Source organism: Rhinolophus ferrumequinum, chromosome 9 (assembly GCF_004115265.2).
Source record: "Rhinolophus ferrumequinum isolate MPI-CBG mRhiFer1 chromosome 9, mRhiFer1_v1.p, whole genome shotgun sequence".
NCBI lineage: Eukaryota > Metazoa > Chordata > Mammalia > Chiroptera > Rhinolophidae > Rhinolophus > Rhinolophus ferrumequinum.
This window is the reverse complement of record NC_046292.1, coordinates 69,576,427-69,603,337: the sequence shown is the minus strand read 5'-3', so window position 1 is coordinate 69,603,337 and position 26,911 is coordinate 69,576,427. Positions and strand designations below refer to the sequence as shown.

General features: G+C 36.1%; 1 protein-coding gene and 1 non-coding gene across 4 annotated transcripts in view; both read right to left on the bottom strand.

Moving 5' to 3' along the window:
* Positions 1-26,911, bottom strand: part of BTBD8 (BTB domain containing 8) — an 81,503-nt gene that overhangs the window by 48,277 nt on the left and 6,315 nt on the right. For all 3 annotated transcript variants that reach the window (XM_033115450.1, XM_033115451.1, XM_033115452.1), the window contains exons 3-4: positions 19,754-19,980; positions 12,423-12,540 (exon numbers count right to left, since the gene is read on the bottom strand). In XM_033115450.1, coding sequence (XP_032971341.1) covers positions 12,423-12,540; positions 19,754-19,980 — 345 coding nt within the window. The remainder of the gene's footprint in view (positions 1-12,422; positions 12,541-19,753; positions 19,981-26,911) is intronic.
* TRNAI-GAU (transfer RNA isoleucine (anticodon GAU)) lies at positions 16,829-16,902 on the bottom strand. Its single transcript has one exon. It is a non-coding gene; the product is annotated as a tRNA-Ile (tRNA).

Here is a 26,911-nt window from a genome sequence, read left to right as displayed (position 1 = left end):
TAATAGGAGACTAAAATCCCAAAACTGACAATATCAATTGCTCATGAGGACCAAAAGGAACTCTTATTCGTTGCTGGTGGAAATGCAAGTTATACAGCAACTTTGAAAGACATTTTGGCAGTTTCTTACAAAGCTAAACATAGTCTTACCATATGATCTGGCAATCACACTCCCAACAGATTTGAAAACTTTTGTCCACACAAAAACTTGCACTCAAATGTTCATAACAATCAGGGGTATAAACGTCTAACTATTACATTGTTTTGTACAGCTGAAACTAATAATAAAAAAAATGTTTATAACAGCTTTATTCACAATCACCAAAAGTAAGGATAAACAAATCATGGTACGTTCATTACAATGAAATACTACTCGGTGATAAAAAAGGAATGAACTATCATTTAAAAAGGAATTAGCCACATAAAAACATGGATGAATCATAAATGCATGTTGCTAAGTGAAAAACTCCAGTCTGCAAAGGCTACATATTGTTTATTCTATTTATATGACATTCTGGAATAGGCAAAACTATGGAGACTGTAAAAAAATTGCCAGAGGTTTGGGGAAGGGGAAAAGTTGAATAGGTCAATTATAGGAGATTTTTAGTTGAAATTATTCTGTATAATTCTGTAATAGTAGATGCAGGACAATATGCATTTATAAAAATCCACCAAACTTTATAGCATAAGTGAACCTTACTATATACAAATTAAAACAAAAACACTTAGGAGGAGGTCAGGGGATCTCATTATGAAATGCAGACTGTGACAAAAGAATCTAACTGTATTGCAAATGTATAGAATAACCTCACTCAAGGGAGTGGGAGAGAAAGGTGCTGGCCTAAATAACTTTGGAAATGAACAGAGACAGTAAGAATAAAAGCAAAGGAACTATACATAAGCCACTATACTCTAGTTGGTGATTTCCCATGGAAGTACAGATTGACAATTCTGAAACTGCTGTACATGAATACTGCAATTGAACAATTAAGTACTAGATGTTGGTTAATGAAAGCCAGGTTTCTCACTGCTATAGTAGAAGACTACAGAGAAGCAAGGGGGTAAGACTAGGATGATTCATGTGGTAACAAATTAGTGTTGGAGACATCAGTATGAAATCTGTTTAGCTTAACAGAAAGATGGATTCATACAGAAATATTTGTAGATATGTTCATATGCAGGTGAATTTACACACATATATTTCCTTTCTCTGTCAACTGAAAGAACAGCGACAAGCACATCCAGATCCAGCGTCCAGATATTAGTTTCTAATACCACTAGAATAAAAGGAACCAGGGTTCAAGGACAGATGAGACTGGAGCATTTTTTAGTGTCAGATACATATAATGCAATTCTACTCAGCAATAAAAATTGAATGAAATACTGATACATATATAATATCCAAAGATAAAGCTCAAAAACATTATGCTAAGCAAAAGAAGCCAAACACAATGTAATATGTCAGAGTTTGTTTACATGAAATTTTAGAAAGTAAGAAAGTAAGAAAATGCTACACACACACACACACACACACACACAATTGGGGTGGGTGTCAAAGGGATACAAGAATCAATTGAAATGAAAAAAACATAAGATAAACTCCATTTGGGAGACATTTTACAAAATATTAGCCTAGAACTCCTCAAACTGTCAAGGCCATCAAAAACAAAGCAAGTATGAGAAACTGTCACAGCCAAGAGAAGCTTAAAAAGACATAACCACTAAATGCAATATGGTACCCTGAATGAGAATCTTAGAACAGAAAAAGGACATTAGGCAAAAACTAAGGAATTCTGAAAAAACAAGGGAAGAGTAGATGAACTCGGTGAGAACTTACACAAAGAGATAGAAACTATAAAAAAGAACCAATCAGAGATGAAGAATACATTAGATGGAATGAACAGCAGATTAGGTGAAGCAGAAGATCAAATAAGAGATTTTGAAGAGACGGTAATGGAAAACACCCAATTGGAAGAACAAAAAGAATTACAAAATGAAGATAGTTTAAGGGACCTCTGGAACAACATCAAGCATAACAACATTTGCATCACAGGGGTACCAGAAGAAGAAAGAAGCAAGAGATTGAAAACCTATTTGAAGAAATAATGACTGAAAACTTCCATAACCTGGCAAACAGACATACAAGTCGAGGAAGCGCAAAGAGTCCCAAACAAGATGAACCCAAAAAGGCCCACATGAAGACACATCATAATTAAAATGTGAAAGGTTAAAGACAGAGAATCTGGCATGAAATATTCAAAGTGATGAAAAGCAAGGACCTACAACCAAAATTACTCTATCCATCAAAGCTATGATTTAGAATTGAAGAACAGATAAAGAGTTTCCCAGAGAAGAAAAAGCTAAAGGCCTTTATCACCACCAAACCTTATTACAAGAAATGTTAAGAGACTTCATTAAGAAGAAGATTCAGGGCAGCCAGATGGCTCAGTTGGTTAGAGCACAAGCTCTTGGCAACAAGGTTGCCGGTTTGATTCCTGCATGGGATGTGGGCTGCAACCCCCGCCCCCCACCCGCAACTAAGATTCAGAACGGCGACTGGACTTGGAGCTGGGTTGCGCCCTCCACAACTAGATTGAAGGACAACGACTTGGAGCTGATGGGCCCTGGAAAGCACACTGCTCCCCAGTGTTCCCCAATTAAGAAAAAAAAAAATTAAGAAAAATAAAAATTTTTTTATTCATAAAAAAGTATGAATAAAATGGCAATCACTACATACTTACCAATAATTACTTTAAATGTAAACGGATTAAATGCTTCAATTAAAAGACACAGGGTGGCTGAATGGATAAGAAAACAAGACCCATAATATATTGCCTGCAGAGACTCACTTCAGATTGAAAGACACACAGAGGCTGAAAGTAAAGGGATAGAAAAGATATTTCATGCAAATGGAATGAAAAAAAGCTGGTGTGGTGTAGCAATACTTATATCGGACAAAATAGACTTTATAAAACAGGCTATAATGAGACAAAGAAGGACATTGCATAATGACAAAGGGATCAATCCGACAAGAGGATATAAACTTTGTAACATTTACACATCAAACACAGGAGCTCCTAAATATATAAAGCAAATATTGATGAACATAAAGGGAGAGATTGACAGTAATACATCATAGTAGGTGACTTTAACACTCCATTGACACCAATGGATAGATCATCCAGACAGAAAGTCAACAAAGAAACAGTGGCTTTAAATGACACCTTAGACCAGATGGATTTAATCAATATTTTTAGAACATTTTACCCCAAGCAGCAGAATATATACTTTTTAAGCACACATAAAACATTTTCTAGGATACACTATATGTTAGGCCACAAAACAAGTGTGTGTCAATAAATTTAAGATTAAAATTATATCAAGCATCTTCTCCAATCACAATGGTATTAAATTACAAATCAGTTACAAGAAGAAAACTGAAAAACACAAATACATGGAGGCTAAACACATGCTACTAAACAAGGAATGGGTTAACAATGAGATTAAGGAAGAAATAAAAAAATACCTGAGACAAATGCTAATGAAACACATGACCCCAAATCTATGGGACACAGCCAAACAATTCTAAGAGGGAAATTCAGTACAGGCCTACCTCAAGAAAGAAGAAAAGCTCAAATAAACAATCTAACTTTACACCTTAAAGAACTAGAAAAAGAAGAACAAAGCCCGAAGTGAGTAGAAGGAAGGAAGTAATAAAGATCAGAGTGGAAATAAATGAAATAGTCTAAAAAAAATACAAAAGATCAATGAAACCCAGAGCTGTTTCTTTGAAAGATAAACAAAATTGATAAACCTTTAACCAGACTCATCAAGAAAAATAGAGGACTCAAATACATAAAATCAGAAACAATGCACATTGTAAATCCTAGAGTAACCACTAGAAAAAACAAAAATAATACACATGCGTGCACAACACACACACACACACACACACACACACACATAATATAGCTATTATGCCAATAGTGAAAACAAAATAAAATTAAAAAAAAAATTTAACTCAGTTAATACAAAAGGAAGGAAAAGAGAAAAAAGAGAACAAAGAAAAAAAAAACTAACAGTAAATGATAGACTTGAACCCCAACATAATTAATAATTACATTATCAGAAATGCTATAATTCTTCAATTAAAAGGATTATAAGACCAGATAATAAAAGCAAGGCACAATTAAGATTCTGTCAACAATAAATTAATTTTAAACCCATTCAAATATAAAGACAGAGAAGTTAAAAATAAAAGGATGGAAAAAGATATAACATAAAACACTAACCATAAAAAAAGCTGGAGTGGGATGATTACTAGACTTATTGTGGTGATTATTTTGCAATACATACAAATATCAAAAATCATTGTGTTGTACACCTGAAACTAATATAATATGTCAATTTTACACCTTAATTTAAAAAAAAAGTGAATCAGGAAAGCTGGAGTAGCTCTATTAACATCAGACAGCAGACTTCACAACAGGAACATTACTTGAGGTAAAGAGTGATATTTCATAATATAAAAGGGGTAAATTCATCAAGAGGAAATAACAATCCTAAATGTGTGTGTACCAAATAAGAAACCTTCAAAATACATGAAGTAAAAACTAATAGAACTGAAGGGAGAAACAGACAAATTCACAATTATACTTAGAGACTTGAAGTAATTCTTCTCCTTCTCAGTAATTAACAGAACAAGTCGACAAAAAACCAGTTAAAGGTATGGAAGACTTGAACAACACTATCAACCAATGTGGCATTTACAGAACACTCCACCCCAGTAAACCAAAACACAGTCTTTTCAAGTACATGTGGAACATTCACTAAGACAGATCATATTCTGAGCCATAAAACAAGTCTCAATAAATTGAAATGAACTAATAAAGAATATGTTCTCTAACCACAATGGAATTACACCAGAAATCAATTATGGAAAAATACCTGGAAAATTCTCAAATATTTGGAAGTTTAGCACACATGTAAATAATCCATGGGTCAAAGAAATCAAAAGGAAAATTAGAAAATACGTTTACTCCAAGGAAAATAAAAATACAATATACCAAAATTTATGAAATGCAGTTAAAGCAGTACCTAGAGGTAAAATTTTACCTTTTAAATGCTTATCTTAGAAAAGGAAAAGGTTTCAAATCAATGACCTAAGATTCCACCTTAAGAGATTATAAAAAGCATAAGTCACACCTAAAGTAAACAGAAGAAATTTGCTATAGAATTTTTATTTTTCTATAAAAGAGGACAAAGATAGTAACCTTAAAATATGATTAAACCTATATAAACAGATAAAAAATATTAAGCAGTCTACAATTCTTTCCTCAAGCATGGGAAGCTAAATTTTTAAAACACATTTTTAAATTATAAGAATTTATATGTGTAATAAACTCCAACACAGAATCTTAAAAGTGAACATTTTAAGTCCTCTCCTTGTTTACTTCAATTCCACTCTACATAAATAACCACTGTTAATAGTTTATTGGCTTTCTTAGCAGAACTTTGTCTATGGCTGACTTTTCAAACACACTGATCATGCTGAATTTTAAAATACACAATCGATTTGCTCCTCTGTACTTTATTCTTTATTTCTTATCTCAATCTCAGCACAAAACATAGTACCTGGCATATAATAAGTGCTCATTACACAATTCTTAATTAAGAATACTATTAAAACTCTATCTTTCCATCTATTTACTATGCCTAATGGTAAAGATATATAAGTATAAAGCATATCATGATTTACATGTGTGGCAAGTCACAAGAAGGCACCTCTCTGATCTTTAACTGTATAACTGACCTATGGCCCTAGCTACAGCTCTCTTAAATCTATACTGCATTGGTCCCAAGGCCACCTTCTCACTGGCTATTCCCTGCTAGTTACTGAGCACATCAGGGATACTAAAGCAGGCCTATTCCTGGGAGAGGGCCTTTTCTGATGGATGACTGTGGCTTGGGAACTTTCCAGCAGCCTGTCAAACTTCCTCAGAACTGCACTGCAGTCTAAGACGCTTCTAACCAAGCTTCCTTCCTTTCCTTTCTCCTTCACTCAGGGTCAAATGAACACTGCAGTTTAACTGCTCTCCCAGTCATCTCTGGATTCCTTCCCATGTTCTTTTATACGCATTTGTCGCCACGCAGCAGCCTAACCGTCTGTCTCCTTGTACCTGCCCCCAAAGAAATGAGAGTCTGTAAGACGGATCCTTTCAGGGACTTGGCTTCACCTTTGTTTGCATCTTATGTCTCCCTGTTTGGCCCCAAAGATGACTGGACAGTTAATGACGGGTACTAATGACTTTCCACGTGGAAAGCAACCTAAGCCAGGCGCAGTCGAATGGGGACCAACAGGAGAACCCATGAGGTTCATAGAGGTGGGCACAGACCCCCACCTTCCCCAGGCTAAGGAAAGGCTCTACCTCTGTGGCTGCATTCCTTCCCACAACCTGCTGGGGAAGAGATTCAATGGTATGCTCTCCATCTATTCATATGCATATAGGTTTTGTCCCTTGGGGAAGTTGAGACTCACGGTGCAGCTGCCTGCAGGCAAGGGTGATTGGCTTGAATCAGTTTCCTATTATGATGTATAGGATTCACAGATCTTGAGATTGACAAGCTTTATCTCCTTAACTTCCCTACCTAACTAATAAAAGCTAATGGCCCAGTTAGGCACCCACAGCCCAGACCTTGAGGCTGCCCGTCCCTTGGTCCCCGCACTTACACTCTATTCATGGCTACTGTCTTTTCTTAACCCTGCGCCGCCCTCCTCGCCCCCCACAACCCTCGTCGTGCTGGACGTGACATGTATTTACCCTAATACATTTCTTGCAAGTCTAATCCCATCTTTGAGCCTTCTTCTCAGAAGACTTGAACCAGCATGCAAGCTATTTCCATCCAAGTAAGAATAAAAGCATCTGAGGCTTAAACAATTACCCTGAACTTAAGGCAGAAACTTGGGAAACATTCCTATTTAATTAGGATACAAGCCTCAGTTTAAAAAATAATGTTGTAGATGGCATGGTGGATTAAAAATCTTTGCCAGATTTTCCATTTTCCAACAGTCCAAAAACCATTTTCTCCTTTTGATTAAATTTAATCTCAACTGACAAGGCTGCTCTAAAGGCTCTGTTGCGATGCCCTAATTTCCCCCTTGCTCTTGCTTTAGTACATTGCTATTCAGTACTTCCTGATGTTAGCTGAACTAGATTCACTACTCCAGGCAGAATAATGGCCTGAATTAGAGAAGCTCTAAAGAAGGAATGTTTTGCTAGGACCAATTTTTAAAATACTCTTGCTCCAAAAATATTTTTTCCCTTTTAGTCCACATAATTTAATAAGGGATAAATCTAGAGTAGTGACTCCAAACTTCTTGGAGCTGTCACTGTTACCCACTCCACTTCTTCACAAATATTTTAGGGAAAACAAACTTTAAAAAAGGAAAATTAGCTTTCTCTTGAGACATCCATTAACTATAGCTTTCATAGGATTAGCCTTTTCTAAGTTAAAAAATGATTTGTAAAGTATAGTGGATGCCCTATTATCTAACACAATTAGTTGCTTGGTTGATCAAAAAAATCAGGAGAAAATTTTAAAAATAATTTGTATATATCATAATCATTTTATTCTAACTTAAAAATAAATATACACTCATTCACAAATCTTTCATCACAAGGTCAATCTTTCTTTTTTTAGACATGGGTTCGTTGATTGGAGCCTCATATTTCTTGCAAAAACTGTATCCACATATGCTGCCTATGATTTCTAGTTCAAGCTACTCTAAAGTGAAGAAAAATTTAAACCTTTTGGGAAGCAATCTGAAATATAAAATCATTTTAAATTTTTATAACTTCCCCTCAAACTTTTATATTGTTTCGGCTATACTGAATTCAATAGCAATTTTTAAAGTGACTCTCCTTTATTAAATCTTTCCAAAACATTCACTTCAGTTTTCACTGGAATAGTAACTCTTTCTTTCCATACTTCATATATCATCGGTTTATATTTCATTTATACCATCAAAATAATAAATTCAAATGACATTAAAAAGGTTTGGCAACAAACTCAAGTGACTCTTGAAAGACACAAACTCAAAAACAGGAATGGAAACGTGGAGGTATACTAGAGAATGGCCTCTTAAGTCTTGAGAATTCTGCCTAACGTGTTAGCATATTCTGTAGAGAATATGTAAAGAGTAGGTGTAGTCAAGTTCAGCTAAGAAGCTTCTACTATAGGTGGTTTGTTTCCCTTCATGCACCCAGTGCCTTTGGCTTTGGTTCCCCATTGCAACCTCCCTCGAAAACCTGTGGTACCAAGGAATTTCATCTCTTTTCCCTCTATTGTACCTACATCTAATTTACCATTACTTTAAACCTCTCAAGTGGACAGGGTTGACCACTTATCACTAATAAAGTAATTAGTATTAAGATGTTAGTAACTCACTTTATTGCATGGTAATTTGGAATTTTATTATTTCATTAAAGTTTCCTGGCAAAAATAGTAAGATGCAACAGCAAACTTTTGCTGTAAAGGGACAGATAGTAAATATCAGACAAAAATACAGGTTCCTGTTGCATATCCTGTTTTTTCATGTTTTATATAAAAAGAGGCCACTGATTAGAATTGGGCTATTGTTTGCCAACCCCCACTATAAAATATGGTAGAATAGGCAACAATGTGCCTCTCTTCCAGATATCTAATACATATTTATAGCAACCAACATTTACTGAAAGCTTACGATGTGCCAGGTATTGTGCTAAGTGTTTTGTGTGCATTATCTGATTCAATCCTCACAGCCATTCTATAGTCTAATTACTATTGTTATTCCTTTTATAGATAAAGAAATTCAGACTTGGAGAGAGTAAATAACTTCCGAACCATTCTACAAATGATAGAATCAGAATCTAAACACAGAAAGGCTGTCTTAATTATTAAACTACATGCTTCTGAAAAAGCTTTCAGCTGATTACCCCCAAAATATATAGCTAATTAGTGGCAGAGCCAAGACTAGAACATTGACCTTCTCAGTCAGTGCTGATTTATTAAATATTCAAAGAAATATACATTTTAAGATAGATTTGACAATGTTTTACCCTAGCGAATGAATATCTAATGGTATAATATCAGGCACTGAAAAGAAAGGTATTTGGAAGGGATATCAGATCAGGAATGTTGCAAAGCTAAAATGAGGAATCACTGCTCTGCTTTTTCAACAAAGCAGCACAAGAGAAATCTTAACTATGGAACACAGAAGTGAAACAAGCAAATCATGTTTAAAATGTCACATTCCATTTCTCTCAGAAAACACTACAATGATAAATAACATTATAAAATGGGAGATCAGTAATAGGGCGGGTCAGGTGGACAATAAGGGGCAGGCTGCAGAGGACAGGAGGAAATACAAGCAGGGAGAAAATGTACAATATCCCGATGATTTTCATCTGGTGATTGAGCGAATTCAAGTAGATAAGTAACGTTACAGAAGGCCACAACAAGGATGATGTATAATAGTGTCCAGGACGCAATACTCAGAAAAGCAATAACAGAACAAAGGGGATCAACGAACTCTAATTGGTCCTCTTTTTATTATGATCTCCCTCTCTCCAAATAAAGAGTTCTATTTATTTCTCCTTTGAGCAGAAGTACTGGAATAAACATGGACAAAGATATGGGAAGGGGTGAAGTGTGCTTCAGAGAGGGAAAAGTCTGTGTAGATTAAAAAAAAAATAATAAATGTGATTTTCCCTGGAGGCATAATGCTATGCCATTCCTCCTTGGGTTGAGGGGAAATGCAAGTGATTCAAACCACATTTCTCTGCTTGCCCCACACAAGTAAAGGGCATACAGGCTGTTGTACCAACTCACAAAAGCTTGTATCAAAGGCCTGTCACCTGGATGAGGATAGCAAACACTTATTAGTACTTACTATGTTCCAGGTACAGTTCAAAATGCTTAAATGCAATAAGTAATTTAGTCCTCACAATCACCCTGTGAGATGGGGACTTTTATAATCCCCATGTTTCATAAGAACACTGATGCAGAATGGTTAAATGTCTTACCCAAATTCACACAGCTCAAAGATGGTGAAACTAGAATTCCAACCCAGGCAGACAAGGTCCATACACACTCTTAACTGCTCTGTTATAAATAACTTCTTTGGCTTAATTTTGCCATCACAAGCAAGTGATTGGTATACAACTGTCTTGCAGCGTATAAGGGGCTCCAGGCATTGGCTGGGGATCAAGGTAAAAATTGGACAGAGCAACTGGCAACTGGAGAGATCATCTTGGAAGAACTGGGATGTTTCTGAGGAAGAAACTTGAGCACGCAAGCGAGACAGTCAAAGAAGAAACTACTTCATTACCATACCAATTTGGACACACTAAACTAGCAAACTAAAGTGTTCTAAAATTTGAGACCTAAACTGAAGGTAATTCTGACCATAAATCCTGGTCATTGTGAGTACTTGCATTCATCTTTCAATATATGAGTACATAGAATTTAAAAATTAAAGCAGCCATATGACAAATGGATTTTTAGCCGCACTATTAGGATAAATGCTGACATCGATCATCTAGAACAAGAAGTAATTCAGCAATTTCTGATGTTGGGCTTTAGGCAACATTACATGAATATTATGTGTTTTTGGAATTACTGACATCATATTCCTTGAACTGAATAATAAAGTTAATATGTACTAAACAGAGAGATGTTCGAGTTTACTAGGAAGGTAATCTTGGGATTTAGAATTTGCCATTGTGATTCACATCAGCGCACTAACAACAAAGTAGGAAAACTTAAGCCAGATCTTCTTGAAACACACACTCAGGAAATTGCCTTTCTAGTTATTATAAGCTTGTTTTTTTGTTGCTAGATAGACAAAATAAACCAGATATGTGAGCAAGAGATGTCCCAGAATACCAAACTAATATTCTAAATCCAGCTCCTAAAACACAGTCCATTGTCAGGCAGCACACAGGGCCAAACACAGACACTATTTGAGGACATATTGCAAATGGTCATAGGGTCTTGTTTCCCTGTATGACAATAGTAGCCTTAGGGCTCTACGTGTAGAGCTTTGGTAGGATGCCCATATGGCTTCCAGAAAAACCTGGACACAAAATAAAATTATTTTCAAAATAAAATTGTTTTTAAAATTGCCCTCGACTCCCCCAAAAGAAATACACACACACACACACACACACACACACACACACACACACACACACAGAATAAATTGGGAAATATATAACCATGATATGGAAAACACTTTGATAAATCTGTATTATACTCTGTATTTTCTTATACAAAATGCAGATTTTATAAAAATTAGGAAAATGTGTATGTGTGTATACATATAATTAAAAATATATATCCCCAAAGTGAAAAGTTCAAATTCTGAATGGTAAATAGTCTGGTTGAAACTGGCAATCCTAGAGTTTAGCAATATACTGCTGTCAATTATCTAGCAAAACCAGTATGATTTCTGAAAGCACAAACACCACTACAGTTTGGCTTGGTGGATTCCTGAAATCTAAACCAACTGCTAACATTTTTAAGGCTGTGCCCCTTGTATCCCGCAGACTCCTTCTTGCCATTGCAAATATCTGGGTTTTCCTTTTCAGGAGCACCAGAGTAACTTATCAACATTCCATTTGAAACACAGAGAGGGAAGGACGAGAACTGTCTGGGATCCTCAGTTTTCTGGATCCAATTCTAGTCCATTGTGAGGCCCAGCTGTACTTGTTTCCCTTGAATTCCAACAGAAAATCTGTATTTCTTATTAAAATTTTTTCTTTTCTAAGTCGATTTTAGTTACTTGCAAAAAAGAGCCTGACCAAAACAGGCAGCAGGCTTTAATTTGAAATCTAAAAGCCTGGAATGTCTAAGCAACCCAATTGTAAAGCAGAATAATGATTTTTAAAAAGTGCATTGAAATATTAAACCTCCTCCTAATCAATGCTATTCATGAGAATCACCCATTTTGAATCTAAGACTTTGAGCCAAAATGCATTCAGAGAAAATGCATGCCATTCATGTAGAAATAATCATTTTCAATACTATAATGCTTGTGAAATTAAAAACTGCATTTAATTACATTTTCTGTGACAGTGGCTCTCAAACCTATTTTAGGCAACAGAATATTTTCTTCTAATGGAATCGTAGGTTCATGCCCAATACAAAGCATAGATCTGCTCTGGCTGAAACACGAGCACGTGCCTGGGTAGAGATGTGTGCATGGGTGCACCTGCCTGATGGCCACCCGGTCCCCTGTCAGACACCCCTGAGGCATCACCATGGAACCCCAGGGACCTGTGTGAATCAGAGATTGAAAGCCAAAGTGCCAGAAAAAGACAGCCACACTTTTACACTTTACTGTCACAAACAAGACACCAAATCAATCGCATGCCTATTTACCTGTGAGTTTTAAAACTCTTTCCATCAACATAAATATCAATATCTGGGCAACAATGTTTCACGTAAAGTTGCAATAAATCTTCTCCTAATTCAGATGCAGGTTCGAAGTCATAAATATCTTTAAAAGAGAAAAACAAGACTAAAAAATAGTTTCTTTAATAGTATAAATATTTAAAATATTCATAGTCTAACATTAACAAAAGGTTTTTCTGCAGTTATCTTGATTAGCTACTGAAAAAGAGCAACTGCGACTGGAATATTAAGTGGTAAATTAAAAATAAGACATTTTAAAATCATGTATACTTTCTTCTTTGAAATATGTATTTCCACTTACATTTAAATATAGATATACCTTTAAATACAGATATACATTTAAATATAGGTAATATTATCACAAAATTATACAACAAAATTGAAGCCACTGCATGAACAACTGACTTAGAAAGTTAGAAAATTTTCCCATTTTGGTATTTTCACTACTTTATTCCTTCCTGTTCCTAAATTTATGGCTAGAATGATCTGTGAACCAACAGAAATTCAACTGAAATTAATGGGATATATAGAGCACTTATAGTATGAGTTTAGTACTATACACAGTATGGAGAGATATAGAAAATAAATACTTAAAAAACTCTCAGCTTCAAAAGATTCACAATGTAGGTTGTGGGAAGTGAATATAAAACATGTGTATGGAAAGAGAAACAGCATCCAGTACCACAGCACAGGCAGTCCTGGAAATTTCATCAGAACCTCTGAAGTAGATGGGTTGCATGGAGAGATTCCCACTAATCAAACTTACACATGTATTTGTTTGTAAACCAGAACGCCAATACCAGCTCTACTATCAAAAGAGATCCAGAATCCAACAACTACTGAGTATCTCCACGGCTACCAACCTAGCCCATCACCTCTCATTTGGACTTCTGCAGGGATTTCCTAACAGGTCTCCCACTCCTGATCCCCACAATCTATTTTTAACAAAGCATTCAGAAGCGTGTTTTTAAAATGTAATTCAGATCACGGCCCATCCCAGTTCAAAACCATATGACTCTCTTCCTTTCTTTTAAATTAAAAGGCAAAGACTTACAGAGGCTTGTCAGACCCCACAACATCGGGCTCCTCATTCATTACCTCTCTGACCTCACTGCCTACTCTTTTGCTTATTTCCACAGGAAACTCTTTCTCATTCCTTCAAATGGCGGGTTATGTTTCCATGTTAGAATATTTGCATTGCCATTTCTTCTGCCTTGTATGTTCTTATCCCAGATATCCACTTGACTAATTTTCTTCCTACTTTCAAATTTTGTCTAAATGTCTTTTTCAATGAGGCTGACCCTGACCATCCATCCATCTATAATTGCTACTCCCATTGCTAGCACTATGTTGTGGAGAAAAAAATTTACTCTACCCTTCTAGGTTCTTTTGGCTGGTCTAATAATTAAATCGACATGAGACAGATTAACAAGAGAAAATAACCAAATTTAATTACATACATATGTATGGGAACCCCATATATATGAAAGAGTCGGAGACCCCATACACATGAGAGGTTCAGAGACAGAAAGGTAAAATGAGGTAAAAATAACATCCTGAGCTAAGGAAAAAGGTAAAGTATCTGGAGCTTCAGAAGAGAGAACAGTAATTCACGGGAAGGTAAGAAGAACAGACATATAGTAATTAGATGTTTGCCCTGCCATAGGGATAGGTCATAAAGTTATTCCTGATAAAAACTCTTAGGGAAAAGGCCCCAAATTTAAATTATTTAAGAGAGGTACAAATTTCTCTGGAGCCCACAGGGTCTCAACTGCCTTCAGCTCAAAATAAAGCACATGCCAAAGTGGCACATCTTGGGGAGGCCAGTTCTGAATCCCTTCAACTCTCAACCCTCCCTTCTCTGATCTATTTTTATTATAGGATATCACTTTCTAACTTCTTTGCTATATTTATTATCTATCTCCATCCCACCTTACCTTTTCTAACTAGAATGTAAGTTCCAAAAGGGCTGGAAGTCCACTGTAGTCATTGAAGTATCCCTTAAACCTAGAACAGTGCCTGAGACAGAGCAGATCCTCAATAAGTATTTGTTGAATAAATTAATGTATCAAATACTACATAATAAAGATTTTTGAAGGAAAAACATGAAACTGCAACCAGAATTAGGTAGGGAAGAAGAGAGATCCTATTATTTCTAGATATTTCTATAGAAGACTTAAAGCACATAAATTAATGGGAGATACCAAGGAGAAATGGTCTCCATTTTGATGATTCAAAGATCAGAGTCTGATTTTTGACACAGTGGGAAAATATACTTTTCAAAAGAAAACCAAGTACATTTGATAAATGAGTCCCATTTATGTATTCAAATAACCTATTGAGCTTGAATATATCACAGTGTGGTATAATAAAGATATATATTTGGTCTTTGTCCTTAGTTCTTGGCACAGCGCTCCTAAAACTCTTGGAATTTGCTAAGTTATAGGAGTGTCTTTATAAACCAGAAGCGAAATATAGTAACAAACCCCTTTCAACCACACCTGAGTTTATGCTAAGGAGGTGATTCAGGATGGGGCTCCTAGACAGCCTCCTGATGGGGACTGGTCGACCAGAAAGACCAAACATGTGATTGGAAAGTAGGAACTTGCAGCCCCACTGCCCCTTCCACCCCTAACACGTGCAGGGAGTGAAAGGGGACTGGAGATTAAGTTACAAAAATTCTTGAACAATGAGAATCAGAGAGCTACTGGGTGGGTCAACACATTGACATGTTGGCAGGGCGGTGTACCCTGAGAGAGACTGGACATTTGTTCTGTGTACTGTCCCTTCCCCCACCCCATACCTCACTCTATGCACCTCTTCCATTCGGTTGTTCCTGAGTTGTATCTTTTATAATAAGCCAAACATTATCAATGTAAATAAAACATTTTCCTGAGTTCTGTAATTCCAGCAAATTATTAAACCTTAAAGGGGAAATCTCAAATATGTAGTTGCCGGGCACAAGTGGGAGTAGTAAAGGGACCATAATGTCACCCCAAAGCATATCCGTTCGACATAAGTAGTTTGAGTTAAAGACAATTGAGAACCAGCAAATGTGGGAAAAGTTCTTTATCTCCCCTTAACTGCCAAAATAAAGTATAAATTTTCCATTCTGTAAAGAAAATTTACATTTATAAAGGAAATTTCCATTTGTAAAGATATCTCCTTACCAGGAAGAAACTACTTTCATCAGTTGACTCATCTACATAGCAAGTCAACCCTTATTTACCATACATTTTCTCCCCTCACTATCCCATAATTTGCCTCCACTACTCAGTAGCTCAAAACTCTTTTCTTTTGTTTAGCCTAAAATGATATATAAGCCTCAATCACCTGGCCACCTGCTTATTTATTTGTAAAACTCCTGATGCAAAAGTAAGTATGTAATCATAACCTTTTCCCCCCTCCCATTCATCTGTCTTATTTCAGTTTAATTCTTAGGCTAGCCACAGAATATAAGAGGGTAGAAGGAACTCTTCCTTCTCCTACAGTAGCCTACGCACCCCATTTGTGGCTAGCATCTGACGTAGGGACAGTCTTGCAGGACTATGTCTTTAATCTGTGGGGCCTGTGCTAACTCTGGATAGTAAGTGTCAGAATTGAATTTTTGGATACTCAGTTGGTGTCGGAGAATTGGTTGGTATGTGGGGGAAAAAGTACATACATTTGGTGTCAGGAATGGTACCAGAAGAAAAAAACACAATCACAGAAACCCAAAATGTTCCTCAACCGTAAGTCACCATTCCACTCTACCCTAAACTTGGTCTGTTTATATTTTTTAAATCTGACAAATAGTACCACCCAAAATCCTTAAAGTGGTTTATGAGTAAGGTGATCACATGTCTTGGTTTGTTTGGGACAGTCCCAGTTGATGTCTGTTGCCATAAAATAATTACCAACAGCAATAATAATTTTTCACCTTTCACTCTCTCAACAGGGTCCCAGTTTGTATAATAAAATATAGGGTCATCCTTTATATAAGGCTCTTCATGATCTGGCTTCTGCTCATCTCTTACTGTGATTGTTCCTGTCCCCTACTCCAACTCACTCTCACAACAAACCACTTCCAGTTTTCCAAATCTGCTATGTACCTGGCTCTCTCTGTCTCCAGGCAAGTTGTTTCTTTTGCCTGGAACACTCCCTTAAGCTCCTTTAGCCTGGTTAACTCCTACTTTTCCTTTGGGGATTCAGTTCAAATATCACTCCCTCCACATAGCTTTCTCTAGAAGCCTAAATCCAGGCTACATGTATCCTATTTGTGCCCTCATCACACTTTGTACATAACCCACCCATCTCCTACTAGACTGCAGGACAGGAACACTATCTGTTTTATTCAATCTTTTTTTTTTTTTTAAGAAGGACGCAGCTCACAGTGGCCCATGCGGGGATCGAACCAGCAACCTTGGTGTTATCAGCACCACACTCTAACCAACTGAGCTAACCAGCCACCCTGTGTTTTATGCATCTTAAATCCTCCAAACCTAGCACAAAGGTGATACTCAAATAATGTGATGATTAGAGTGGCATTCTAGGAACAAACAGCAAGTGCAAAAACACAGAGGTGACAAAATATAGTTCTTTGGGGGGAAATGCCAAGTAATTCATTAAGATAAGAGCTCAAGGCCGGCCTGGTGGCTCAGGCGGTTAGAGCTCCATGCTCCTAACTCCGAAGGCTGACGGTTCGATTCCCACATGGGCCAGTGGGCTCTCAACCACAAGGTTGCCAGTTCGACTCCCGCAAGGGATGGTGGGCTGCGCCCCCTGCAACTAGCAATGACAACTGGACCTGGAGCTGAGCTGCGCCCTCCACAACTAAGACTGAAAGGACAACAACTTGACTTGGAAAAAAAGGCCTGGAAGCACACACTGTTCCCCAGTAAAGTCCTGTTCCCCTTCCCCAATAAAATCTTAAAAAAAAAGAAGAGATGGCAAGAGGATAAAAAAGAAAAGTATTTAAGAATATTTAGTCTATAAATCAATAGACATGGTCATGAATCGAATAAGGGGTAAGAGAATAACTAACTGAGTAGAAAGACAGTGATATCATTCACAATGATAGAGTACTTAAGAAAAGAGCTGGTTGGGAGAGATGGGTGATTGGGTCAGCGTGGAACAAGTTAAATTTTGAGATTTAAGGTACATTTAGACAGATACATCTACTCAGCTCAAAAAAGTTGGAGAATACCAATTATTTAAAGAGCAGAAAGACAATGTGCCAGTGAAGGAGACAGAGGAATGACCGAAGAGAAGAATCTAGAGAGTACAGGGTCATAGAAGACAGATGGAGTTTCAAGGAGTGCGGCACAGACAGTATGAAAGCCTGCAAAGACGTGAGTAAGATGTGGACATCAAGCGCCTGTTAAACTGGTAAATATGGGGGTTTTCCACTAAGTGATGGAAAAAGTAAGTTAAGAGGCAGGGGATTGAGGGGTAAAAGATCTCTTTTTACTTATACTTTCGACTTGTTTGGCCACTTAAACGGGTTGCAGTGGGGCCACGGCCGAGTTTTAGACTAGAGACAGGACAAATGGGTATCAAATACCAGCTCTGCCAACTGCTCGATCTGTATGACCTTGGGAAAGCCCCTTATACTCTCTGAGTCTTAGAATCCTATCTATAAAATCAGTCTGTAACCACTTATATCTTAGGATTATCTGAAACTAAAGGAGATAAAATATATGAATGGATCTATCTCAAGCCTAGAATAGACAGTCATTCATTTACCATAATTAGGTATGGTGAATGTATATAAGAGGAATCTAACTGAGCTTAAATCACTTTGTTATTGTTGTTGCACTAAACATCAATAATAAAATCCTTTGGTTAACTGATACTTTTATATACATTCAATTCTGCTATAGTACTTGTTTTGAAAACGTTTGATCCAACACAATTCATATATTAGGGAACAATCTGAGCATAACATGAAATTTTCATTTGCTTAGGTGCAAATTCATCCATGAGAAACACTAGGTCAATGTAGAAAACTGCACTAGCTGAACTGAGCCATGTAAGACTATACAAAACACACATAAATGCCTAAAATATCTACCAGAAACCTCAGTTCACTGTATCTGTTATGACTCGCACCCATCCATATACGGTGTTACAAATTCCCATCTGATTTTAGATGGGTTTCAACCAACTGTGGAGAGACCATTTTCTCTGACTATGTTTATATTTCTGTTTGTTCTGGCCTTTCTAAGTAGAGCACTGGAAAATCTGCATAAAGGATGATTAAACAGCAAACATGCTTTGGTAACTAGAGATAATGTGATGCTCCAGAAACATTTAGAGACTTTCCTTCCCACCCCCACCAAACCATTCCCTTACATTCCAGGGTAGTGAAGCTACCTTGCCCTCCCCTCACGAGAGATTTATTTACCTTCCAAAGTAAAGGTCTGTCTGTCTGTCTGTCTCTGTCTCTTTCTTTGCTAAAGCGGATGGGCAGATTTGCCAGAATCCTATAAAATCTGATTTAGGTGTTCGTCTCCTATGGTACAATTCAACCGCATGTGAAGGGTAACATTAGGCCCTTACCACATAGCTCATGGGAATCGGGGCTGGGAACTGACATTAAGATGTTCTGTGAGTAACAAACAGTTTGTTCTCTGATATAGAGATCTTGAGTTTCCTGTTCGAGTATTTACTATATCTATACATTTATATACTTAAAATCCTCCTTCCACCAATTCACAATAATTCACAAGCTGAAACTGCTGTGACACAAACTTCCACAAACAAATTAAAGGTCTTTGTCAAGGTCAAATGCCATATTTATTATAGTATTTAAGTATTTCTTAACCATTTAACATGTTTAAAACTATGCTACCATTTTTATTGGGTGCCTATCTTTTTAAAATGTGTCATGACAAAATTTTCAGTAATTTTTTTGTGTCATGACAAGTAATGGTGATTTTCATGGTGAACGGTGCTTTTTAAGGAATACATATATTGTATTATAACACAACTGACTCTACAGTCTGCTAAAGCTTTTATTGGCATACATCAAAATAAGGATGATGACATGTGGAAGCTTAAAAGGAGAATTGTGAATTATGTGTGTATTTATTCATAATAACTCCATCGCCAAATATTTGGGAAAACTGGGAGTTGACCATACTATTGTTTTCATTTATCCATAAAAAATTTACTTTCATTACATTTACTTTCATTTACTTATTATAAAAAGAGCAGCAGAGCTGATTTTTGAAGTATGTTTTTCTCTAACTGTATCAGAATATAATTACTTTCATGATTATAAAAGTTTATATAAATCCACAAATAAAATGCCTCACCAGTAGAAATTAAACTGTCCTCCCGATTGCTGATAACATCTGGAATTTCATGCTTCAGAAGAGAACAGTCAGGTGATTTTTCACCTAAGAACTCTATAGATGATCTTCCATCATTGTCAGTATACTTTCCAAAACTGAAGTCATGTTTTGTTTGTGGTACCCCACTCTTTTTCCTAAGAATTTCCTCTTCATAGTTTTTTATGTTTTTGTTTGATGAGTATATAATCCTAAAAGACAAAATATAAAATATTAATCAAAACAATGGTGATTCTTAAAACCTAGTTTCCCAAATGGGCATCTTTCATCTAGTATAATTACATAATTTCAAAACCTTTAAAATCTGGAATAACTGTAGAAAAGTCCATCTAAAATAGCAGCAATTTTTAAAAGTACTCTATAAAATTTTTTAATGTTATAAATATATAATGCCAACAAATAAGATAATCTAATAAAATGAAAAATTCCCAGAAAGACATGCACTGCCAAATCTGACTTAAGAAGAAACAGAATATCTGCATAGACCTATAATAAGTAGAGATTGAACTAGTAATCAAAAACGTCCCACGAAGGAAAACCTAGGACAAGGTGACTTCACTGGCGAATTCTACCAAGTGTTTAAAGAAGAATGAACACCAATCCTTCACAAACTTTTCCAAAGAATAGAAGAAAGCACTTTCCAACTCATTCTGTGAGGTCAGTATGAGCCTGATACAAAAGCAAATGCAGAAATCACAGGAAAAATAAACCATAGACCAATATTCCTTATTAATAATGATGAAAATATCCCTTAAAAAATAATAGCAAACTGGATCCAGCAATATATAACAAGTATTACGTACCATGACCAAGTGGGGTTTATCTCGGGAATTCAAGGGTATTTAAACATATGAAAATCAATGTTATACACCATGTTCTATGGTCTGAATGTTTGTGTCCTTCCAAAATTCAAATGTTGAGCCCTCATGAATGGACTTAGTACCCTTATAAAAGAAGCTCCAAATAATAGATCCCCTGCCTCTTTCCACCATGTGAAGGCACACTGAGAAGTCAGCAGTCTGCAACCCAGAAGAGGACCTTCACCAGAATCCTACCACTTTGATCTTAGACCTCCAGCCCCCTGAAATGTGAGAAATAAATTTCTATTGTTTATAAGCCACCTAGTCTGTGGTATTTTATTATAGCAGCCTGAATGGACTAAAATACCATATCAATAGGACAAAACCCACTTGATCATCTTGATAAACACAAAAAGTGCATTTGAAAAAAATCTAACACCCTATATGATAAAACACTAAACAAACTAGGAATAGAAGGGAATGTGCTTAACCTAACAAAGGACATCTTAAAACACCATAGCTAACATCATACTTAACGGTAAAAGACTGAAAACTTTTCTTCTAGAATCAGCAAGGAAAGGATGTCTGCTCTCACTTCTAATCAACATTTAACTGGAGTAGTTCTAGCCAGGGTAATTAGGCAAGAAAACAAAATAAAATGCATCTGGATTGGAAAGGAATAAATAAAGGTATCTCTATTTACAGATGCAAAACCTGTATACAGAAAAATACACCAAAAAAAAAAAAAAAACACCTGTTAAGTTCTACAAGGTTATAGGATACAAGATCAATGTGCAAAAATTAACTGTATTTGTATACACTAGCAATGAACAAACCAAAATTAAATTAGAAAGTAATTCCATCTATAATACATAGATCAAAAAAATAAAACACTTAGGAATATATTTAATAAAAAAAGTAAGGCTTGTATGCTGAAAACTACAAAACAATGCTGAAAGTAATTAAATGGAAACATCCTATGTTCATGGATTGGAAGATTTAATATTGTTAAGATGGCAATACTCTGAACTGATCTACAGATTCAATGCAATACCTATTAAAATTCCAGCTGCCTTTTTTTGCAGAAATTGACAGTTCAATCCTCAAATTCAAATAGAAATGCAAGGGACCCAGATAGCCAAAACAATCCTCACAAAGAACAAAGCTGGAGGATTCCCAAGTTCTAAGTTTCCTACAAAGCCATAATCACCACCACTGTGTGGTACTGGCATAAGGGTGAACATACAGATCAGTGGAATAGAATTGAGTGTCCAGAACATATATTTACAGGCAACTGATTTTCAACGAGGGTGTTATGATATTGTGATTTACAATAAGAAATATGTATTTGGTCTTTGCCCACTGTTCCTAGCACATAGCTCCTTTGTAATTTCCTATATAAGAACTATAGGGATGCCTTTTGTTATGATACTTAATTTTGTTCCCAGTTCCTGAAATAGCTCCAGACAGATAAAGATGAAATAGATGTATTTTGTTATTCATAACAAGCTCCTTTTAACCACACCAGAGTTTACATTAAATGAGGTGATTTTTGGAAAGCCCTTAAGGAGGGGATAGTTTCCAGGAGAACCAACCATGTGATTAGAGAGTTGTCACTTTCAGTGCCCCCCACCTCTGGGGAGGGGAAAGGGTGAATTAATCACCAATGGTCAATGATTTAATCAACTGTGCCTCTGTAATGAAGCCTCCATACAAACTCTAAAGGACGGGGTTCAGAGAGCCTCCAGGCTGGTGAACACATGAAGGTACACTCAATAGCAGAAGAAATGTACCATTTCATAGGTCATACTACTATGAATAACATTTATTAAAACTTATTCAATTCAGTGCTTAACATATGCCAAGTCACTGTGATTTATAAGTATCTCATTTAACCCTCACAACAACACTTTGAGGTAAGTATTGTTATTATGTCCATTTTTCAGGTGAGGAAATTAATGGTAAGTATTAGTTCAAGTTTATACAGTTAGAAGTGGTGAACCTAGCTTGACGACAGAGCCTGCTCTTACAACAAAGCCACTATACCATCTACTAGAAAAAAAACAAGTATACATTTAAAGTTGGAACTCAATGATGAACCTATGATCTATACTGGAAAATAATAATGATTTTCTACATTGCTCTTAAAGTATCTATCTAAATTATATATGTCACGCTGTTCTTACATACGGGGAAGTACAGGTTAGGCAATTTTCCATTTATGCTTAGAGGAGCTTCATATAAGAAACTCTGAAATAAAGAAAAATAGATCATTCAAGTTAGAGCACAAAATAAAGAAAAATAAGCCAAATCACACCAGTATATTTAAAATTTAATCACCCAAGAAGAATTTTCCATAATAAAGTCAACATGATTTTGATTATAGACAAAAAGTATGTCAGCAAACAGCTAAAAGACTAGCATCTAAAAAAACACCTAGGCTCCAGGACATAAAAACACAAAAATCCAACTGATGTATCATAAAAGTCAAACTGAAAACTGGCACTGGCATTAAGGACAGACATAGAGACAAACGGAATAGAACTAAGAGACCAGAAATAAACCTCAACATTTATGTGTATTAGTCAGCTGAAGCTGCGATAACAAAATATCACAGACTGGTGGCTTAAGCAACAGAAATTTATTTCTCACAGTTCTGAAGACTGGAAGTCCAAGATCAGGGTGCTACAATGGTCAGGTTCTGGTGAGAACTCTCTTCGTGGCTTGTGTCCTTCCCGCTGTGTCCTCACATTGAAGAGAGAGAGAGCAAGCAAGCTCTCTGGTATCTCTTCTTTTTTTTATATAAGGGCACTATTCCTCTTGTGAGGATCCAACCCTCATGACCTCATCTAAATCTAATTATCTCCCAAAGGTACAACTACCAAATATCATCACATTGGGGGTTAGGACTTCAACATACAAATTTTGGAGTGAAACAATTGAGTCCATAACAATGGGTAACTGATTTGCAATAAATACGTACAGGCAATCCAATGGGGGAAAGAACAGTCTCCCAAAATGGTACTGGGATACCTAGATATCCACACACAAAAGAATGAAATTGGATCTCTTCTTTACACTATACAAAAAAATTTAACTAAATACAAATTATAGACCTAAATGTAAGAGCTAACAGAATAAAACCAGAGACATTGACTTTTCCACCTAGTGCTGCTGCTGGTGATTTAGACTTTATACCACAGAATCTGGTCCTTTTTTGGTTAGCATGTGGCTCAATAAACCCTAAAGAAGAAGAAGAAGGGGAAGGAGAAGAAGGAGAAGGAGAAATAGGAGAAGGAGGAAGAGGAGGAAAGGAAGGAAAGAAGGAAGAAAGGAAAGAAGCAAGCAAGCATAGAACCATAAAATTCTTAGAAGAAAATATAAGAATAAATCTTTGTGATCCTGGATTAGACAACGGTTTCTTATCTATGGTATACACCAAAAGTGCAAGTGACAAGAGCAAATTAGATTAAACTAGGCTACATTAAAATCTGAAACTTTTGTGTTGCAAATGACACCATCAAGAAAGCAAAAAGACAACTCCTAGAATGGGAATAATGTTTGCAAATCATATGTCTGATAAGAATCTAATATTCAGAATATATAAAGAACTCTTATAACTTGATAACATAAAGACAAATAACCCAATTGAAAAATGAACAAAAAATGTCAGATGGGTACTAGATTTATCAGGATGATCACTTTATAAGTTATATAAATGTCTAATTACTATGTTATACACGTGAAACTAATATAACGTATGTCAACTATAGTTGAAAAATTTTTAATTATTTAAAAATTTAAAAAAAAAGAAAAATGGAAAAAGGATGTAGCAAAGAGGCAAATGAAAATCAGCCATGAGGGAAATACAAATGAAAATCGCAATGAGATACAACTTCCTGTTCACTAGGATGGCTATAATAAAAAAGAAGATAATAACGAGTATTATGCAGATATGGTGAAACTAAAACCCTCACACCCTGCTGCTAGAAATGTAAAATGTATTGCCTCTTCAGAAAAAAAGTCTGGCAGTTCTTCAAAAAGTTAAACAGAGTTACCATATGACCCAACATTTCCACTCCTGCATATATATACCAAAGAGAAATGAAAACACAGGTTCACATAAAATTTGCATATGAAATGTCCATAGCAGCATTAGTCATACAGCCCAACAGCGGAAACAACATAAATATCCATTAACTAATGAATAAACAAAATGTGGTATAGCCATACAATGAAACATTATTTGGCAGTAAAAAGAAATGAAGAGATGATGCATAGAATAGCAAGGATGAACTTGGAAAACATTATGCTTAATAAAATAAGTCAGTCATAAAAGACCACAAGTTGTATGATTCCATTTATGTGAAAAGTCCAGAAAAGGCAAATCCATAGACACAGAAAGTAGATTAATATTGCCTAGGGCAGCGGGGTGAGGAAATGAAGAGTGACAGACAATGAGCATGCAGTTTCTTTTTGGGGTGCTGAAAATGTTCTAAAACTAAATTGCGGTTGCACAACTGTGGAAATACCAAAACCACTGAATTGTACACTGAATTATATCTATGATACGTGAATTATATCTCAGTAAAGATGTTTTTGAAGTACCCTTCTAGTTGCTAGATAGGAAACTTCCTGATTCACGAATGGCTTAATAAAGCCTGTTAGGTCTTCAAAAAAATAAAAAGATGTTTTAGAAACCGGTAGTTGACAAATTTATAGTATTCGACAATGATATAATTGCCAGTATTGGCTTCATAACTTAGTTCCACATTTACTTACACGGTGGTTCAGACCAAGCCACCCCAAGATGTGCCTCAATGGTATGCAGATTACTTTAGCTAAAGGCAATTTTAGCTTCAGGCTCAAGTGAAACCTCTGCCCCTCCCTTTAACTACCTAGAAAATCTTGAATTAGGGAGCCTTGGCCATTATAAGAAATTGTAACCTTTTTGACCCACCTATAGGGCAGGGCAAACTTCTATTTACTAAACATCTGCTCTTCTTATCATCCTGCAACGATACTTTGAAGCCCCCAAGGTGTATTACCTCATCCCCAGCTCAAAATGTCTTATATACCTCAAGCCCCTTTTCTATCTCTGATCCTCTCAGGTGTGGCGTTCCCGTGTGCATGAGATTAAATTTGATCTTCCCTCGTCATTCTGCCTCATGTTGATTTGATAATTTGGCCAGCAGAAAGAACCAGAAGAGGAAAAGGGGAATTCTTCCCTTTCCCCACATTTACCATCATTAAGCACTAAAATCAAGAATCACCAGCCAGTGTACACCTAGCCATCCACATAGGGTCTTACTCAAAACAGGGCACAATAAATATCTGCTGAGTAAGTTAAGTATATGTGAGGGATGGTAGGACAGAAACCACCAAAATATTATTAGAACAATACTAACTTCCATATATTAGACAAAGGGAAGAAATTATGGGAGGGCAGTTATTTAAATTACTGAAATGAATTACAAATAAACACTTCAAAATTCACAAACATAAAAAACTTAGTTAATTTTTATGGTGCTTAATGTATGCCTGGCATTTTACATCTGAGGAAATTCCAGGCATACAGGGGTTAAGTTTGAGGCACACAGCTCTCCCCAAATGGCAGAGCAGGCAATTTGAACCCAGACGTGCTTGCCCTAGAGTCCATGCTCTTAAACACTAAAGTATTTAAGACCTCTCTAAAGTCATTTAAATAGGTATTCAAAAAAATATATTTTTGAGGAACTACATTAGAAAATACTTGCCTCCTGAATACATTTATCCAAAATGAGTGTCAAATAATTACACGTATGTGCAGATAACAGCAAAGCATTACAACAGAATTCTATTCAATTAGAATGAAGACTAATTTAAACTAGTTTCTCCTATTATTTAGCCAATGACAATTCTCTAAGTTTACCAAATACATGGGTCTCCCAAACTACTAACAAGTTCAACGAAAGTTCTATTTTCAAAAATTTTGACCACACACAAGCCATGAAAATAAAAAGTTACGATCTCATATTTTTATAAACATACATAACTTATTTAAAGCTTTGCATACCAATAATATAGAAGTCAATATATACAGCAATGTTCTCAACAGGATACAATTTTATCCCCGAAAGGACTTGGCAATGTCTGGAGGCATTTTGGTTGTTACACCTTGGGGGTGGGAGGAGGCTTTAAGAAGGGTGGGAGGGGAAATGCTATTGGCAGGTAGTGGCTAGAGGCCAGAGATGCTGCTAAACATTCTAAAATGCACAGCACAGCCCCCACAACAAAGAATTATTTATCTAACCCAAAATGTCAACAGTGCCACTGCTGAGAA